This window comes from Podarcis melisellensis (genome assembly GCF_964234715.1).
Source record: "Podarcis melisellensis genome assembly, chromosome: 15".
NCBI classification, from domain to species: Eukaryota; Metazoa; Chordata; class Lepidosauria; order Squamata; family Lacertidae; genus Podarcis; species Podarcis melisellensis.
Window position 1 is genome coordinate 13,618,354 of NC_138532.1, and position 19,275 is coordinate 13,637,628.

At 45.4% G+C, this 19,275-nt stretch overlaps 1 protein-coding gene across 2 annotated transcripts; it reads right to left on the reverse strand.

The window, feature by feature from the left end:
• Positions 1-131: 131 nt before the first annotated feature.
• On the reverse strand, positions 132-18,866 carry SRPRA (SRP receptor subunit alpha). Of its 2 annotated transcripts, none has more exons than XM_081889639.1 (14): positions 18,643-18,866; positions 14,819-14,902; positions 14,243-14,406; positions 13,439-13,599; positions 12,209-12,365; positions 11,395-11,548; positions 9,616-9,722; positions 9,389-9,507; positions 7,782-7,868; positions 5,852-6,024; positions 4,750-4,963; positions 3,773-3,936; positions 2,922-3,020; positions 132-1,787 (listed from the first exon to the last, which is right to left on the reverse strand). In XM_081889639.1, exons 1-14 carry the CDS (start codon positions 18,766-18,768, stop codon positions 1,659-1,661), a joined length of 1,938 nt encoding a protein of 645 aa, XP_081745765.1. In that variant the 5' UTR covers positions 18,769-18,866; the 3' UTR covers positions 132-1,658. The 2 variants fall into 2 exon arrangements, with proteins under 2 accessions (XP_081745765.1, XP_081745764.1); XM_081889638.1 differs by having other exon boundaries at positions 12,209-12,371; positions 18,643-18,865.
• Between the last annotated feature and the right edge of the window lie 409 nt (positions 18,867-19,275).

Sequence of the window (19,275 nt, forward strand, 5' to 3'; positions counted from 1 at the left end):
AAAAGATCAGCAGGAAAGGGATCAGCCCTAGGAAGCTTGCTTGCCATTCCTGGTCTGAGGGGTTTTCTGGAACAGTCTGAAGCCCTGGATTTTTATGCTGCTGCACCTAACAACAAAGGAAATCACGTGTGTTTGTTTTTTTAATGAAGTTTTATTATATAAATTACCTTTTAGCAGACAGCATTCAACTTATTGCACTAGAGCACATCTGCAATACCGAGCTACGAGACATCTTCATAGAGAGTTTTGTAGTATTTAACATAGCACTTTATACCAGGATCAAGAGGCACTCTGAAGGGAGGGGGAAGAAAAGCAGCAAGCACCCACCAGGAAATTCCTGTCACAGACTGGTTTAGAAAAGCAAAAGGCCAGTGCAGGCGGGAGAGCATGCAAAGGCTTGTGTTGACCAGTTTCAATCCATCCTCTGATGATTAGGTGGGAGGTGAGGCCGTGAGTTATGGGACCAGAATCCTGTGTCAGCAGCAAGGGCAGTTGTTCAGTACAGAATATACCCGCAATTCCCTCCTCTAATTTTTCACACAACCAGCTCTTCCTGGAAGCACAGATGTTTCATCCCCCTCCCTTGGTTTGAATTAGGACTGTGCTGGGCAAAGGGATTATCTGAAGCATCGTAAGCCGCAAGTTTCCATTTTGCATATGCACATTCAATCGTGTGCAAAGTTATAGTGTGTGCTCACAGCAAAGGAGTTGGAGGAAAAGTCTTGATAGGCAGCAGCAAGCACAACCGTTATGTGAGAATCGGCCTGTAATTCAACCCCACCCCCCAAAAAATAAAATAATGCACCACGAAGCAGCTCACTGATCAGCTGGAGACATTATTAGAAAAAGAAAGGGATGTTACCCCCACTTGCAAATATGTCATTAGGATGGCATCACGGGTTCCTGCATTTTTCACACAAATGCTACAGTCTGGGGCAGTGTCTGGAGGGCCCTGCTGTAAAGAGTCCCACGGACAGTAGAAAGAAGGACCATTTTAAGGCATCAACAGCCACCCTGTTAAGCAGGAATTCACTCTGGTATCTATCTTCCTTTTTTTGGTTTGAAAGCTTTGGTGAACTACTGTGTTCAAAGCAATCCGCAAATGTGAAGCTTGATAAGAGCAGAGCTGCCTGTAGGCAGTATCCGCTCTGCCCCGTGGCCGGAGAGAGGAGTTTTAAAAGACAGCAGAGTTCATAGATGCTTAGGTAGTGGCAGAACAATCCCCCGCCCCACAAAGTCTTTTATCGCACCCGCTAACCTGGGATGGAGTGGGGTCGGGGAGAGAACCAAAGCTCTGGCTTTGGACTGTCTAAGCAGGCAGAATGAAGGGAAACAGGAAAGAGGGCTCAGTGGGAAAAGTGAAGACAACCCCGGAACACTTTTAGAGCCAATGTGTATGAAAGTAAATAGAATTCAAAGGAAGACAGGCACCTCTTGCTACAATTAAACCCACACATCACATCAAGGAAGGTGTGTGTTAGCAAAATCAAGAGGAGAAGGACCAAAAGCCAGGTAAGCAGCTTTTTTCTAGCATCCCTCCATTCTGTGTTGCACTATGCCAAAAACGGGGGGGGGGGGGAGATGTTTCTAAAAACAGTCACGCTGGAAAGCACATTCTGAGACATCTGCAGACAGGAATTTGGTGCAATAACTGGTGGTTAGGCCTTCATGAGAGCAGCAACGACAGCCTTGGCATTAAGGCTACGCAGGTCACAGTAGGTCTGTCCAGTACCCACAAACACGATTGGTTTACTAGTGATGTATGTCATGGAAATTGCAGCACCAACCTGGGGAGAAAAGCAGCTGTTAGTGTAGGAAAGGACAATATAGTATCATTGTGTACAATGAAATTGCATTGGGGTGGTGGTGGTTAAGAAATCCTTGCTATTTCCATGGTTACAAACTCTCATTTAAAAAAAAGCTACTAAATGTGCCTTGTGTCTAGTCTACTAGGTTAGGGAAGGCTGGTCTAGGATGTGGGAGATATACCCACTGATGTTAGCCAGTTTTTCCCCATCCTAAAGGTACATCTTACCATATGGGGATTTTAAAAAGGCATTTCCTTCCAATGAACCTGCCTTGATCCTTAGTCATCTGCTCATAATCCTCGATAAAAGAAGTTGGCCCCCACTGTGGAATACTGTTCCCCAACAAGGAAGCTCCAATGCCCCTCCAGTTCACACGTGAGCCGAAAAGGCCTTCGAGGTTCGCTCACTGTCACAGGGCTGGGCAATGTATCTCAGCTGTTCTTCCTGCTCTATGGTGGGGAGGAAGAAACAGCCGAGAAACATTCCAGACATCGTGATAAATCAGCATATGCTGGTATTTAGCAGCCGATCTATCACAATGTTGAAAACCAAATGTCGCCCCAGCCCTATTGTATAGTTTATTCTTCTTCAGTTCTTCAGAGAACTGTGTTTACTAAAAAGTCCACAGAAAAAGCTTATTAGCCGGTAAAAACTGCCAAAGCAAGGGGGGGGACCTTTTTTGCCCAATGGCCACGGTACCTTGCGATCCATTGAGCATCTTGGGGGGGAAGCAACAGGCCAGTGGTGGACAGGGCCAAAGGCTTGTGTGGGTGGACCAACAGATGTGACTCCTCCCTTTGTGGAATGGCTACATTCCACCCATATGAGAAGATCAGGTCTTCCCTCCCCAACACACCTCTCCATCCAGGCAAGCGGGAGGCATTATCACAGTTCAACCACATATTCCAACCAGGCAAAAGCACTCGAGAGAGTAGAGCAAAGCCAGTGAGAGGTGCAGTCTGGGGAGAGTGGGGGTTGCCTGTGGCAGACAGGAGGCCTGACATTGCCCACCTCCCCGGAGCCACACTCCCTCCAAAAATGCGGCTTTTTCCATCAAAAAAGAAAAACTCCCACCGAACCCCCAAACAATTGCAACCTATGGGCCCCATTCACCTTGTCGTCTATGGTATCAAATTTGGTGAGCACGATTCCATCAATGAGGCGTGGGGTCTGAGCCATGGAGTGATCAGCAAGAGCTTTGTTGAACTTGACCTGATGTAGGGGAAGCAAACGGTGAAACAGGTTTGGCAATGCTCTTGCACAAGGCTCACTGATGGGCTGTAGGCATGTCTCCTAACACACAGGTATTGTGACTATTTTTACCTATTTATGTTGCAGTCAACGTCTAATTGCCACTAAGTACGAATACAGTGTGTGGGGGGGGTCTTTGGCGATCCCCAACACCTCCCCCATGCTATGATGCATGTGCCCATACAGGCAACGCGCAAAACACACACACACACACACTTAACTTGGGTGCATTCAGTTTTACACGCCTGACAAATAAATAAATAGGAAGGGGACGGGCGTTTGGGGGAGTACCTTCGCAATCCTGCAAGTCACTGAACCCAAAGTGCTTTGACAATAAGCAATTTGGGCTTTAGGTGCTACCCCATGGCCATGTCCCCAGTGTAATAGGAGAGTTGCCTGTACAGCCGTACCTTGGAAGTCAAATGGAATCCGTTCCGGAAGTCCGTTCGACTTCCAAAATATTCAGAAACTGTGGCAGCCAATCGGAAGCCTTGGAAGCCCGGTTGGATGTTCAGGTTCCAAAGAACATTCGCAAACTGGAGCCATAACGTCCGGGTTCGGGATCCAAGGTATGACTACTGCATATTTGTTGCATGCGAACGGACATGACTACTTCTATGTATACCATTGTTGTGCAAAGAAGCACTCAAAAGGAGGTATGCATTTGTCACCTCTTGAGTTTTGAATCTTAAGAAGTAATCTGAGGAACTAACCAGCTGATCCACAGCCTCATTTCCCACCAAGGCTTCCCCCACAAACAGGACAAGGTCAGGGGTGTTGACTGCAATGAGCTTAGCCAGAGCTGTCATCAAAGGAGCATTGTCTTGCATACGGCCTGCTGTGTCCACCAAGACCACATCGAAACCTTGGTTACGTGCTGAGAAGATAAAAAGGATATATTCATTAGAATGAATAAATAAATGCAACAGCTGGGAGTTGCCTTCGGATTTACCAGCTGGCTTTTTTAATGAAATGAAGTGCAAAGCAGAGCCAGCAAACAGTCTAGTGTGTATGGCAGGTCTCATAAATTTTCTAGTGGAAACTGGAGTACAAAACAAGAGTGTTCTTTACCGCTTATTCCCCTCTATGATCCTATGTCAGGAACTGCAAAATTCTGCAAATTAATCAGATCTGCCTAATGTTTACATTCCTCCCACCCTCAAACTCTACTCTGTTCGCTATTGCCTTCCTCAAATCTCTCTTCTGAGATTTCAAACTCATTGCCCAAACGTTTTCAGGCTTGCCTTCATAGCCATAAATATTAACATTTTTTAAAAAAGTCTGTTTCTCAGGATGCCAAATACTGTTCTTTATACATGATTCCCAAACTGAGGATGCTTCCATCCCTTGTGACTGTCATGGACCCTTCTGTTCACTCAACCTGAAGCCTTCCTGGTTATGGCTAGAATGACAGATTAGGCAGAGCTATAAATCAGATTCCTTCTCTTGCAGAGGAGGAGAAGGAACTGGATTTAGGGTGGTTGAGATGTTCCCAGTGGCCAGTCCCACTGCTTCCTATTGGCTGGAGAGGAGGGTATTTAACATCTGGAATATCCCTAGATTTGGGGGGGAGCAGGAGGGGGAAGCAACAGGAAAAGGAAATTTCAGCTACAGACATGCAGTGACTAGGATTGCTAAGGAAGACATGAAGGGTTCAGAAATAAGGGGGAAGCAGGGAGAAAGGCCTCACCGTATGAAATGGCCTCCATGGCAATGCCGGCCGCATCCTTCCCATATCCCTTCTCATAAAGCTGCACCATTGTGCGGCCGCTGTGGTTTTCTGGAGGGTGAAGAGCATTCAAGCGGCGAGTGTGAGTCCGCAGCTGCTCTACAGCACCAGCACGGAATGTGTCGCAGGCCGCAATGAGGACACTAAAACCGTTTTCAATCAGCCAGAACGAGATCTGAGGGGCAGGCAGAAAAAGGTTACCGCTTCCATCACCCACCATCCACCATCTCTACGCAACTTCCCAATGGACCTCGCAGCTTTGCTTCCTGCCAAGTAATAACAGGGCTGTAGATATGTGCCAGCCCCCCTGTAGCATCACATCCATGCAGGCAAGCCATGTGTTTATGCTGCAGTCGATGTGTGAAGAAGATAAATGCATGAACCAGCCCTTTGCATCTGAGAACATAAAATGCTGAGAACAGGAGACGAGATTTTATGGGGGCACTGATGGCTGCGACATTTTCAAATGCCATAGTACTTTAGAAGCCAAGACTGAGAATTTTACCAAGAAGCTGTGGGTGAAACAACATTGCTTCAGAATATATATATGGGCTACTAGGTGGCCACCCAGGAAAATGCTAATTTGTAGAACTCCAGGTCTCAGTCCAACTTTAAGTTACCTTCTTGATGCTTCCTCATTAGACACAATAAATTTTAGATTTCGGCAGGGAGAGAGAAAAGTGGACAACATGTAACAGTAAATGGGAAAGGGCTGCAACCCAGTCGCAGAGCATTCAATTTGAGTGCAGAAGATTCCCATTCTATCCCAGGCCTCTCCCTTAAACATCTTGAGAGTCCCTGCCAATGAGCACAGAAAATACTGAGCTGGATAAACCAATGTTTGCTAGTGCAATGCTTTATATATCAGAAGATCTCTTGAGCAAGGGTTGTGGGCCTTCCATTTAGATCTCCATGATATGACCAGACATGCCACCATCTTCCTCTTTGCCTCGCGCAATAGCAACAGTGCTCTACCATCCTGCTTTACCCAAACCTGAGCCGGCATCCATCCCAACTTCACCCAGTTCCCAAAATCCACGCACATGCAGCCCCTTCCAAGTACCTTGGCCAAGTTAGTTGACTTGCCAACTCCATTGACACCACAGAAAGTGATGACATAAGGTCGACGGTGACGCTGGGCTTCCATCACAGAGCGCAAGACATCCACCCGGCGCTGGGGCTGCAGGATCTGCACCAGGGATTCTTGAAGGGCTTGCTTCACAGTTGATGTCACCGCTGGGAAGTTGGAAACACATTGTCATTTTTAGATTGAAGGGCCCCACATACTCTTTCCCACACTTATCCCACCTTATAATCGGAAGTGCATCAAAGTAAACTGTGATGTGAACAGGCCCAGCTCTGCTTTCCTTGCAGAAATGATGCTGTGTCCATTTCAGGAGGACCAGGATGAAGCATCTGGACAAAAGGAATGCAAAGGTTCCCATTTCCTCTCCAAACGAGCTTGGTTTCTCCACATCTGGTCTTAGGTGTGACTTACCCTTCTCTGAGCATCATTGGCCTACCACTCTCTCTGTATCAGCAACTGATTGTGTTCAGTATTCTGTGCAAGTATTCAACTCACAGGGCACTCCAGGGCTCATGATTTTCAGTCACTCTCACAGCCCCTCTTTATAAACCATCACCTTTCTGGAGTAACATTGATTTTTTTCTTTAACAAGTGATATATTTGTACAGCTTGCTCTTGTGGCTGTTGGGCAAGCAAAGCGGATTCACAACCCAAGAAACAGAAAAACAGAAAATGGGCCATCTGAATCAAATGCTTCTGCGTCCAAAATCCATTTCTACCACATGTTAAGTTGCATCAGCATTCTCTGACAAAGTCGGCCTTCTTTGCTAGAGGATCCAATCGCTCTTCTCTGTGAGAGAAGTCAAACCTTACTAATGCCAAGGATATAAATTTGCCCTTCACAAAAGACTGTGGGATGTGCTTTCAAATAAGTCTCCCACACACTGGTGGCATCCAGAAATGTAGAAAGCTAAGGATTCGTGAACCCACAGGGAAGCAGATTCCCAATGGACAAATCCGCTTTGGGTTATTTCTTCCCCCATCCCAGCAGTAGCAGCAGAAGTCAAACATGCCAACTAGAGACAAGGTTAAGCAAGCAACAAGACTCTAGCATAGGCAGCTGGGGAGACAATAATAAAAATATTAACTACTCACATTTGGTGAGCAGCAGTTGCACCCTGACCCTGACCACATTTACTGAGTGAGGAATTTGCTTCCACAAGAGCAGATCTATGGTGAAACTGGGAAGGAACACATTGGTACAGGGTACCAACAAAATAATATATTGGAGTAAAATGAAGGCACAGCCTGGTAACATTCTAGAAACACTGTGCCCATAAGTGGGCTTACGCATGTGTAGTGTCCCACACATACTGTACAATGTGTAGTGTTACTATCTTACTTTTGTGCATGATGTCCTGGACTTCCACAACCCTTCCTAATCCTTTTCAGGGATGGAACAACAACAACGACACACACAAACATACAAGTGGACTTTGGCACACTGGCATCCCATGTTGTAGAGTATGTGGCTGCTGTACAGTCTTTCCTGGTGTGAGATTGTCAGTTTCACTAAAGACCTGTTCTCACAATCTAATTTGGTTTCTTTTAGACACAATGGGTAGTATCCAGCAAAGTAGATCGCTTGCAGAAGGGCTTTTGGCTGCACAACAGAACTTGTCCCCCCTCTCTTCTCCCCATGGGTCCTGCTAAACCTTTTTTTGTGAGGTTGAGGGTTTCTCCTCAACTCTCCAGAGCAGATTGGGGGAGGGAGAAGAGAGAAAGCAGGAGTTCTGCTGTGCAAGTGGAAATCTTGGCTCTAGTGGATTTGCTTTGTTGGACACCACCCAAGGATTCTGTTTTGAAATCATGAGCATTTGTGCATGTATCCGAGGAAAGTAATGTGACCAGACTACAGTACACGCTAAGGCATGCAAAAAACAAAGGAAAACAAAGGGGAACTTACTGGTAAAGGTGCCCATCACTTTCCCTTCCAGCTTTGTTGCAACTGATTCACAGAGTTGGACAGCAATCTCAGCTGCAACGTTCTTAGCTTTGGGCAGGAGGGGAGGGGGGGAAACAGCAAGTTAAGATTGTTATGCTGCTAAGTTCACACTATTTGGTGAATGATTTGTTTATGTTCTCTAAAATAGAAATTTATATTAACTCTAGTAGTTTATGCTTCTCCAAGGGTGGGAGATGACATTTTAACAACCTAGAAACACTACTGGATGGCAATGTTGACAGTACGCTGCTCACATCCGGCCTACGTAGGGGCCCTAGGTGAAACCCGCAACTACCACCTAAATTTCAGCATCCTGTGATGACTAACCTAGGGTGGGAGATGCTCAACTACGATTTGAACTTGGAATATTCACTTCCAATTCAACCCACTGCACCTTCAAACCTAACAGGCAAAATTCAGCCAGGCATCATAGGATGCTGAAATTCAGACATTAGTTACAAAAAGCATCTAGGGTCCATATGTAGGCTGCCTCAAGTTCCAGAAAGGAAGTATTGCTATGAGAAACAAAAGAAAAAGAGAGAAGATAGGTGACTGTAGAAAGCAAAACTAGTCCCCCAAGAGAGGAAAAGGACCTGCAGCCAATGGACAATTCTACTAACCTGCTGTTGTCACCAACAGGTATGCTCTATAAAAAGACACCAATAAAGGGATATGAAACCCATTTGAAGTTCAATCCACTTTACTTATGGGAAATGTGGTGTGGGAAATGTGGAGCCCTCACAGCCCACTTGCTGAACTTTCTGATATTGTAAAAATAAGCTTTCAAAACAAATAAGCTTACACTAAGCACTAGGGTGGCTGCTTACAAGCCCAACATCCAATGTGCTTTGATTGAAAAGGTAAAGGACCCCTGACAGTTAAGTCCAGTCGCAAACAACTCTGGGGTTGTGGCGATCTCGCTTTACTGGCCGAGGGAGCCAACGTTTGTCTGCAGATAGTTTTTCCGGGTCATGCGGCCAGCATGACTAAGCTACTTCTGGCGAAACCAGAGCAGCATACGGAAACGGTGTTTACCTTCCCACCGGAGCGGTACCTATTTATCTACTTGCACTTTGACGTGCTTTCGAACTGCTAGGTTGACAGAGCTGGGACTGAGCAATGGGAGCTCACCCCGTCGTGGGGATTCAAACTGCCGACCTTCTGATCAGCAAGCCCTAGGCTCAGTAGTTTAGACCACAGCACCGGAGTGGCCAATTCTGACAGCCTGTGGAGCCTTAAAACCATCTCGGTGTGAATGTCTGAATGCTACAATTGACAAGGACGGGAAGTAGAGAACGGTGTTTTGAAAACAGGATAAAAGGAGCTTAGGGTACCAGCAGCAAAGAATCTACTTTGTAAGAGCTTCAGCAACTAGCCATTCTTGTCCCAGGCTTCCTTCCAACTCTCCTTCTGCTTAGTTCAGTGACCTTTTCTAAAACCCAACTAGTCAACCTTGGACCCTTCATAAGCACAGCTCAGCACAAACTGCATGGGAAGTGGGCAGCATCCAGCCCATTGCCGCCAAATTGAGCCCCCACCAGCCTAGTTCCAGAGGAAGCCAAACGTACCAATCAGGTGATCCTTCATCTTTTCCAACACAGGGTCCATATCCTCTCTGGATAAGCTTTTGGAGCCCACAAGACCCTTAAGCATACCAAACATGCCTCCAAGGCCACCCTTCTTTGCACTGGCAACAAGAAGATAGTGTTATGGTGTTACAGGAGGGAAAATGTCAATTAAACAAAAGGTTTCATTCAAGTCAACACAGAAGAACAGCTTTCGTGAGGGACCTTACCTTGCACCTGAAGAGTTCTGAACCACCTTCTCTTCTTCAGCTTCCTCTTCACTCTCATATTCAAGATCACGGAGACGGCCAGGCTCACGGTTGCGATCCCCAAGGACCTGCGGTGGAGGATAAAAAAGGCCAGGAATTACGTAAGCCTTCTTTGTTGCGTCTCACTACTCCAAGCAGCTGAGGCTGCCTCCATGTGAACCTTAAGTTACTTCTGGAGGGTGCATCTTCCTTCTGTACTCTTTACACGTGTTCTGAGAACAAGAGGCTCAGAGTGCTGTTTCTCCTTGATGAGCACATCCAGCAGAGGATATCCCAGAATCTATAGTAAAAGTTGCTGCACATTCTCTATAGGGGATGGGGAATCTTAGGCCTGTGGATCAGATGGTGCCCCCAGCCTTATGGGGTCTCCCCAGGCCAAGCCCCTCAGCAGCTCTGCTCTGAGCTCTCATCAAGTGCTTTTGCTCGACTGGAATGTGTCCCTGAATTGTGCTAATGCCTCTGGCGTTTGTGTGTCTGGAAGCTCAGAGTCACATCCATGGCTTCTCCCATTCTATGGCCTCAGGAAGGTTTCCCATGAGGGATTGCAGCCTTTGGCTGAAAAAGGCTCCCCCCCCCCCACTTCTGCTCTATGGTGGGACAGGGAATTCTGGGAAGCAGAGAGAGCAGCACAGGCACACCTGCATATTTTGTTTCATAGTGCAGATATTACAGAATGATGCATTTTGCTTAATGGTTGCCATCAATTTGATTTTAATTAATTTTTATAATGAAATGTTTTTAGAATGTTGCATTATTTTATTGTTGTTAGCCGCCCTGAGCCCGGCTTCGGCTGGGGAGGGCAGGATATAAATAAATTATTATTATTAATTATTATTATTATTATAGCACAGAGAAAGTACGTAAAGTTAATTCTCCCTCTTTCATAACACTAGGAATGGGCATGCAGTGAAGCTGAATCCTGGAAGATTTGGGACAGATAAAAGGAACTGCTACTTCATACAGCGAGTAGTTAAACTTGGAATTTGCTCCCATGAGAAGCAGTGGTGCCTGCCAACTTGGATGGCTTTAAAAGATGATTAAACCAATTCATGGAAGGCAAGGCCACCCACATCTAGTAACCACAATGGCAGTTTGCTGGGAATCACAAGTGGAGAGAGCTCTTGAGCTCAATACCTGCTTCCATGCAACCCACAGGCATCTGACTGGCTATTGTGAGAACAGGATACTGGGATAGATGGGCCATGGGTCAGATTCCAGCAGGCTCCTCTTATGCATTCTTCTTTTAAAAGGGAGCCTGTACTTCTGTTCCCTTTTTTTGCTTTTATTCCTCTCCCAACAAAAGACTTAAAAGTCAAGAGCACCCAAAAAACAAAATGTGATAATCAAAATAAAAGTTAAATCCTTGTGTGAATGGGGCCCTAAATCACAACGTGTTAACAGCTGAGGCTACTTTGGCAACAGTACTGAATTACAAGATTACTGCTAGCAGCAGCACTTGTGAAAGGGAGACACTTCATCCATTTGCAGTTCTTCCCAGTAAACTCCTACCTTCAGTTTATCTAATCAACGGCCCCAATTACGCTTCTGTATAGTGTGGCTTGGTCATTGGTTAGGAAACCAAATCTGCTTTGATGACAAGAACTGCATGAAAACCTCACAATCAAGCTACCCTGGTAAACCCTTGAAGATTTGAGAGCAAGGCATCTTAATGTAGCTCTGCAAAACTATGCACAGGCATGAAACAGAACCATCAGGATGTCTAGTGACTGGGGATCTTACCATTTCTGGATCATACTCCTCCATGGGACAAGTGTCTGTGTTTCCATTGGTAGTGGAATTACTATAGTCAAGTACTTTGGCATTAGAGTTGCCCAGTTCCCACACTCTGGGCTTCTTCCCCTTGTCCTTCTGAGTGTCTGGCTTTGGAGACTTGCTAATGAAGACAGAACAGAAACTCCAGTAGATCTTAGCAGTCAAGGAGGAAAAAACTGAACAGAATTCCTGCTCTGAATCATCTCTAGCAGTGAACCCTGAACTTTGCTGGGTCACAAACAATCACAGCAGAAAAGACTGAGTGTGCATTCTGCATTATAATTTATTTTACCTATCAGTCCAAGGAAATGCCATTCTCTAGGAAAACAAGGAAGCATACTCCAAGAGAGTAAAACAAACCGGTGCTCAGAAGTCCACTTTGCTCCCAAGCCTGCTGCTGCCCAATTCAGAAAACCACAGCAAGTGATTCTAGCCTCCCTCAAGCCCTGGCTCAAAAATAAGCTTTGGGTTTGTTTTTCCAATTCATTCCAGAATAGTCTCCTGCTGCGAAGACAGCTCAAATTAAGTTAGTCCTCAATGAACCTGTAAACTTTTGTCTGGGCCATATATGGACTGATAGTGGCTCTCCAGGGTTTCAGAGAGAGGACATTCCCAGCCCTACTAGAGGTTGAATCTGGGACCTGCTGCACATAAAACAAATGTTCTGCCACCAAGCCATGGTCCTTCCTTTATGGACCATGTGACCACCCAACTTCACCTCTCTGGATGCAAAGCCAAGGGAGATCCGATAGTGTTATTCATTAGCAATGGCCTCACTTACTTGGACTTTTCTCCCCCCTTCATGCGCTTCCTAAAGAATTCCTCCCGGTTCTTCTGCAGGATCTCATCCTTGGTCAGTTCTTCCTTGTCTCCAGCGGCAACGGGAGGATCCTGCTTAACAACTGCAGTTGCTTTGGGGACGGTAGCTGCTTCATTTCCTGGAGCTGGACAAGAGGTGGAAAGCACTGTTTTAATAACATCTAATGTTCTAAGAATTGGGACGCAGGTGGCGCTGTGGGTTAAACCACAGAACCTAGGACTTGCCAATTGGAAGGTCGGCGGTTTGAATCCCCGCGACGGGGTGAGCTCCCGTTGCTCGGTACCTGCTTCTGCCAACCTAGCAGTTCGAAAGCACGTCAAAGTGCAAGTAGATAAATAGGTATCGCTCCAGCGGGAAGGTAAACAGTGTTTCTGTGTGCTGCTCTGGTTCTCCAGAAGTGGCTTAGTCATGCTGGCCACATGACCCGGAAGCTGTATGCCAGCTCCCTCGGCCAATACAGTGGTACCTCGGGTTACATATGCTTCAGGTTACATACGCTTCAGGTTACAGACTCCGCTAACCCAGAAATAGTACCTCAGGTTAAGAACTTTGCTTCAGGGTGAGAACAGAAATCATGCTCCAGCGGCACGGCAGCAGCAAGAGGTTCCATTAGCTAAAGTGGTCTTCAGGTTAAGAACAGTTTCAGGTTAAGAACGAACCTCCGGAACAAATTAAGTGCTTAACCTGAGGTACCACTGTAAAGCGAGATGAGCGTCGCAACCCCAGAGTCGGCCACAACTGGACCTAATGGTCAGGGGTCCCTTTACCTTAATGTTCTAAGAGAAAAGGGCCAAGTCCTGCTTTTGAGGTTTTTAGGTAACCGCAAGTTTTAAAAGTAATATATGTGCTGAGCAAATTCCATGCTCCACCAAAACAAAAACATGTAAAATGAAACATTTAAACCAGGGATGAGGTTTAAATCAACCCTAGCCAGCATGGCCAATGACAGGGGGCTAATCCCTGCTTCAGCTCCTCAACTAACAGGGTATCCCCAGTTGCCACTAAATGAGCAACTGCATGTCAGACTGGACCTTTAAAACTGATTTTAATGAACAGGACATGGATAAGGCTGTTATCGATTCTGTTCCCGAATGCAAGCCACCAGAAATAGCACAAACCCCACGGTTCCTCAACACAGCAGGCCTCTGGTTTGGCACGGCCTGCTGCTTGCATATCGCAACACTGACTCACCTTCCTTTTTGGAACCTTTGTTTTTCTTGTTCTTGGTTTTTTCTTTTGGTTTCTCCCCTCGATTCTCTATCATAGACTTCACGGTTTTTTGGGATTTTGCCGACTGTTCAAACGACTTCATGGCAGTGGGAGCTCGGGCTTTACTGCTCTCCTCTGCATCCCTGTTTGCAAAGAGGAAAAGGTTTACCCAATCGTGCTCATTCAATGCCAGACAATGAATAAATGTATTTTAGAGCTGGCCTGGCTGGAGGCAGCACAGATGCATATTTACCGCATGGAGTTTGTTTCCCTAACTTCTTCTAACAAGCAACTTTTAAGAGATGACCTTGGGCTATGTGGCCATAGGACCCCTTGCCCCCAAAGGAATGAGACATTTGGCTAGCTAGCTAGCACTGTAGTGCCAATACCCATCAACAAACCTCGCCCATGTTGCGGAGTACAATAAAGTCATGTTGGGTTATGGGAGGGAATGCTGATGCTGTCTTGGCTAGGTTTCAATGGAATCCTTGAAAACTATAAGTAACATATGCAGCTTTGCAGGTGGCGCACGGGTAAATTGTTCAACACTCCCCCCCCCCACCCATTTATAATGGTGGAAAATACAATTTCATTTTGAAGACAGCAAAAGCCAAGCACAGCAAAGTTCACACAAGCAGTTCCTAGCAGGGCAGACTTCCTTCCTGCCCACATCTACTGAGGGAGATCGTGTCACTCTTACAGCTCCAACTTACAGCTCCAAAATACAAGGTATCTGAGGCAAAACACAGGATCAGCAGCAAAAGATGAAAGAGAAAATCCTATTACCGTAGGAGTCGTAAAAAATCCTCCTTAAAATCAAAGGTGCCATTGAGAAGCCCAAGAGCTCCCTTCTGCTGAAACTCGTTTCGATATTTGTCTCGGAACTCCTTATGAACATCATCTATCAACTTATCCACATAGGTTAGAGTTAAAATTTTCTGAAACCCAACCTGCAAGGAGAACAGTGGTGTTAAAGACAAGCAAAAGTAACCACATTATAATTGTATGATTCTGCGTTCTATGATTCCCTCATTGCAGGGGGTTGGACTAGATGATCCTCGGGACCCCCTTCTAACTTTACAATTCTACATATTTGTTTGTGAAAGAAACTGCCCCTTGATTGAAGCCTCATTGCTCTTAATGAACATTTCTAAGGTGTTGCTATAATGACGGTTTGTGATGCAAGACTGAGGAACAAGCTCTTCTGATCCCAATCGAAGGAAAAGGAAGTAATGTTCCACAACATCAAAAACAATATATCAGTGCTGTGAAAAGTTTTCTATTCACTTTGCTATAGAGACTCTTGGAGACAGCTTTTCCACCTGTCTAAGGTCTTTATCTCACACGGAATAATTCACTTACCACAAAAACGAGTTCAAATTGATTGTCCAGCTTGTATTTAAGCGTAAGGGCTTCATGGTTGAAAGAGTTGCTGCCACCTCGCTCCTGAAAAGGCAAGAGAGAGAGAGAACATTGGCAGCACCTATAATGAGATTACATTACAGGAGTTGTAGAGATTCAGTGTTTTTTTTTTTTGTAAAGAATAACCATCCTGTTTACTGTGGGTACAATTCAAATTCTAGGAAACAGTGTCCAATCTTCATATTCCATACATGCTTACAAGCATCTGTTTCAAGACACAAAGTACACTTCACACCTAACAGCTATACTGTAATTCATTCAGCAATATGCATTTCCACCACACAAAGATTTTAGACTTTTTGCTGTTCAGACACAGTAGCTCACATGCTGTCAGAGATATCTGCCATCAGATCCCGGACTCCTATTTCTGTTGTCAGAATAGCCAAAGACCTTATTAGCTAGCATCCATGCAACTTCTTTGAACAATCTTGACTTCCTATAATTAACACAAAGAATCTTGCAGCAGCAGCCTGCTTCTACAGAAATCAGACAGAAAATGTGAGTTGGGTGAAATGTTATGAAGCAGAGTTTATAGTTAAATGGTACTCCAGCCATAAATCTGGGAAATATATCTATTTGAGACCCTGGAGAGCTATGATAAATCAAGACAGATTCTGATAGGCTATTTGAATCACTAGTCTGCCTTAGTATGAAACAACTACATTTTCACCTAACCACCCATCAATGGCATGTCTTCACAAACAAGAAGCAAAAAAGCAGAGAAAATAACAGCAAAGTAAAGAAATCCAGAAGTGGGCAAGTACCACCTACTGGCAGCCTACTTAAAACATGCCCATGTTGTACAATACAGAAGCAATTCCCACCATCTGAGTCTCACAGACGTGCAAACTGCTAGTATGAGAGGCTACCCAAGGAAGCTTTCAAACATCCAAAGATAAATACTGCACTGCTCTATAATCCATGAAAAAGTGCTCTGAAATAAGGAATAAAGAACCACATGGCACCCCAGGATAGAGGGAAACTGATAAAGTATCACCTTTTGGCTTGAAAAACAGTCTTTGAAATTCAGAAATAAAAGGAATGGCAAAAAGTGTTTAATCTCAGACCTGGGCAAAACACACAAGGTAGCTAAGTCGCCAACTCTCAATCTAATATCTTTTTCTTATATATAAAGAAAAATAGGAGCAGCATGGTGCTGACTGTGAAACACTACACACTAAGTAAAATAAGTATCAACACTCCCAATGCACAACTTACATGACGAAAAAAATGAGCTTTAGTGACACCAAGAAAACGCTGACATTCACATTATTTTAAAGAAGTATTTTTGAATGGTCATTTAAGCTCTGAACAGCAGAGCTTGATATAACCAATAATATAAATGAATATTTAGAAGTTAGACAAATCATGGCTAATAGACTGGTAGTGCAGTTGAGCGTTTTAATACCCAGTAAATTTTAAAAACTTCTTTAAAAAACCTACTTACTATACAACTTTCTGTACAGATGCAAAATCACAAAACAGAACTCTCAAGCTATTCATCTGACTTAAACAGACCTGCTTTTATGGAATCTTAATGCTTACAGTTGTGATCCATGACTAAGGATCCAAATGACCCGATTACAACATGCTGCCAGAACTGGATGTACGATCAGATCATGCTGTCTCCTGTACCTGGAATCAGCTTAAGTAGTATCCATTCTCCAATTCCAATTAGTGTATGGAAACAGATAAAGAGTTAGAGAAAGCTTAGGGGGAAAGGTAGGCTGTAGTAGCCATGGCTACGGGAGAGATCCAAGACAGTGGGAGAGAGGGATGACTAGATAGCATGATCCTTTGCACCTTTTCAGTTTATGTTCCCATCACATATTGTCTACCGCAGACTATTAGCTTACGGAACAACCAGTTGTATTTTGCATTAGGTCCTTAGGAATAAAAGGAAATACAAGTTATGCACCTGTGACTTTCTGAAATAAGAAACAGGCACTACAAAACAGGAAATCTGCTAAAATAGGAAACATATTTTCCTGTTTGGGCTTGCAATTCAACAGGGAATTTTGAACACAGCATATGTTTTATGAGGTTCTACAGGGAAATGCAACTTGTGTCTAGCCAGCTGATAATAGTTTCTGCAGATGAAAACAACTTAAACACGTTGGGAATTACTTATTAAGTAACAATTGCAGCATTTGGGCCTTGTCTCTTGAAACCTCCTTGCAAAACGCAGTGGTCGGGAGCAAACAAGAAGTGCTTTCTGGAAGTGTAGCATCTGTAAGGTTAGCTGTGTTAGCCAAAATAATTGTGCTGATATTTTAAGGCGCTACAAATACTAAGGAGTAAATTCCATTAAACTAAGCTGGCCGTACATCTAGGTAGGCATTCCTAAGATTAAAGTCTTAGGCTGCAATCCTATGCGCACTTATATGGGAACAAGCCCCATTGAACTCTAGCAGTTTGTAATAACAAGCAGAGCTTGCAACAAAATGTTGCCATATGAACTGCTCCTAGATCAAGATTCTAACCAGGCACGCTCTTTTCCAAGATACCCCATTCCATACCCCCTCTTCCCTGGATTTTAGAACACATCCCAGCAGTCAAGTAAACATGCTGTGCCCACTGGGCATACTCAGTCCTGAGCAGGGGTGGGTGGGTATCCCACCATTAAGAGTTACTTCCATCTAAAGATTCAGTGCACTTCTTCAAACACTGAGTTTCTCCCAATGATAAGGATACCACCCCCCTCTTCTGTGTTTGGATCATCCCACTTGGGTTACATTAACACTCACAAAACATACGGCCTATTTACCATTTGCATTTCACTTTCAGGAGTTTAAGACGTTTCACATTCATTAGCAAGCTAGTAAGGCAAGGCTGGGGAACTCGTGGCCCTCTAGATGTTGCTGCACTACAACTCCCATCATCCCTTCAGACTGGCTGTTGACAGCTGGGGCTGATTAGGTCTGGAATTCAACAACATCTGGAGAGCCACAGGTGACCCATCTGCAGATTTCTTCCACCACGGCAGATTTTGACTGACATTTTCAAAACAGTCTTCTCTTTTCAGCACGTGTGGGTCTATACCGTTCCAGAGGGCATCACAATTATGCACATTCGATTAAGAAAACCATGTTGTTGTTTTTCCCCCCCACACGGGGAATGCGTGGGAATCGCCTTGTCCTTCTAGGTTACTGATTCCCACATTGTATCTGAATGCACCTTGCACAGATCTGGGCTGTCCGTTCCCAGGCTATTTCACAGAACCTTAGATTTGGAAGGGACTCCCAGGAGCATCTAGTCCAACCCCACCTCCTGCAATGCAGGAATCTCAGCTAAAGCACCCACGGCAGATGAACAGCTGTTTAGTTTATGTTTCCTTGTTTCACGTTCCCGATTTTTAAAAGAGGAAATCGTTACTTTCCGACCCGCCCACCAGCAGTGAATAAAGGTGGGGAGTTTGATGGTGGATACCTCAGTGGTACCTCTGGTTAAGTACTTAATTCGTTCCGGAGGTCCGTTCTTAACCTGAAACTGTTCTTAACCTGAGGTACCACTTTAGCTAATGGGGCCTTCTGCTGCCGCTGCGCTGTCACTGCGCGATTTCTGTTCTCATCCTGAAGCCAAGTTCTTAACCCGAGGTACTATTTCTGGGTTAGCGGAGTCTGTAAATTGAAGCGTATGTAACCTGAAGCGTATGTAACCCGAGGTACCACTGTAACATAAAGTCAGGGGTGGCGGAGGGAGGGGAAGAGAAAGAGAGGCATCCAAAATCGACGCGTAAAAGGGAAAGCGGCGAGAAGACTCACCTGGAGCAGAACCGAGCGGATGAGCGCGTTCACGGGCGCAGTGCAAGCCGCCGCGGGGCCGCGCACGCCTTGGAAGCACCAGAGGACGAGGCCTCCCTTGCTAAAGATGGTGAAGAAGTCGAGCATGGCGGAGCCGGGAGGGGGGGAAGAGAGGGGGGAACCGGGGAGGGGGGCCTGAGACGCCGGGAAACCAGCCCGACTTCCTTACCCACGTCAGGCTATTCTCTTCACAGCGCGCCTCATTTCCGCCGGAAGCGGGCCTCCGGATGGGAGGCGGGACTAAGGGGAGAAAGGGGCAGAGCGATTGGGCCTCGCTTCCGGAAAAGGAAATGGAAGGGGAAACCGCTGTGAGGACCATAGACGTAGCAAAGCGATAGAGCGGTCGAAGAAAATGTGCTTTAAATTTTTTTAAAAATAAGTTCGTCGCAACATAGAGAGACGGAAATAGGAATAGTCTAAAAACCAAGAGGGGAATGCGATGGTGAGACACGACGCCCTTGCGCAAGACACAACACTGACGGCGGAAGGGGCGGGCACGAGAAGAGCCCTTAAGTTCCGGTGCTTCCGGTGGGTGAATATAGACGGGCCACGTCGAAACTAAGGATGGCGCGTCATGAGGAAAGACGGGATTGG

What these genes read in the sequence shown, in the direction of transcription:
- SRPRA (XM_081889638.1), bottom strand. Translation starts at nt 18,768, where the DNA reads ATGCTCGACTTCTTCACCATCTTTAGCAAGGGAGGCCTCGTCCTCTGG. An exon ending in AGTGATGGGCACCTTTACCA is followed by an intron (nt 6,025 to 7,781) that starts GTAAGTTCCCCT and finishes CCAACTTCCCAG; the next exon opens with CGGTGACATCAACTGTGAAG. An exon ending in AGTCAACTAACTTGGCCAAG is followed by an intron (nt 4,964 to 5,851) that starts GTACTTGGAAGG and finishes CCTGCCCCTCAG; the next exon opens with ATCTCGTTCTGGCTGATTGA.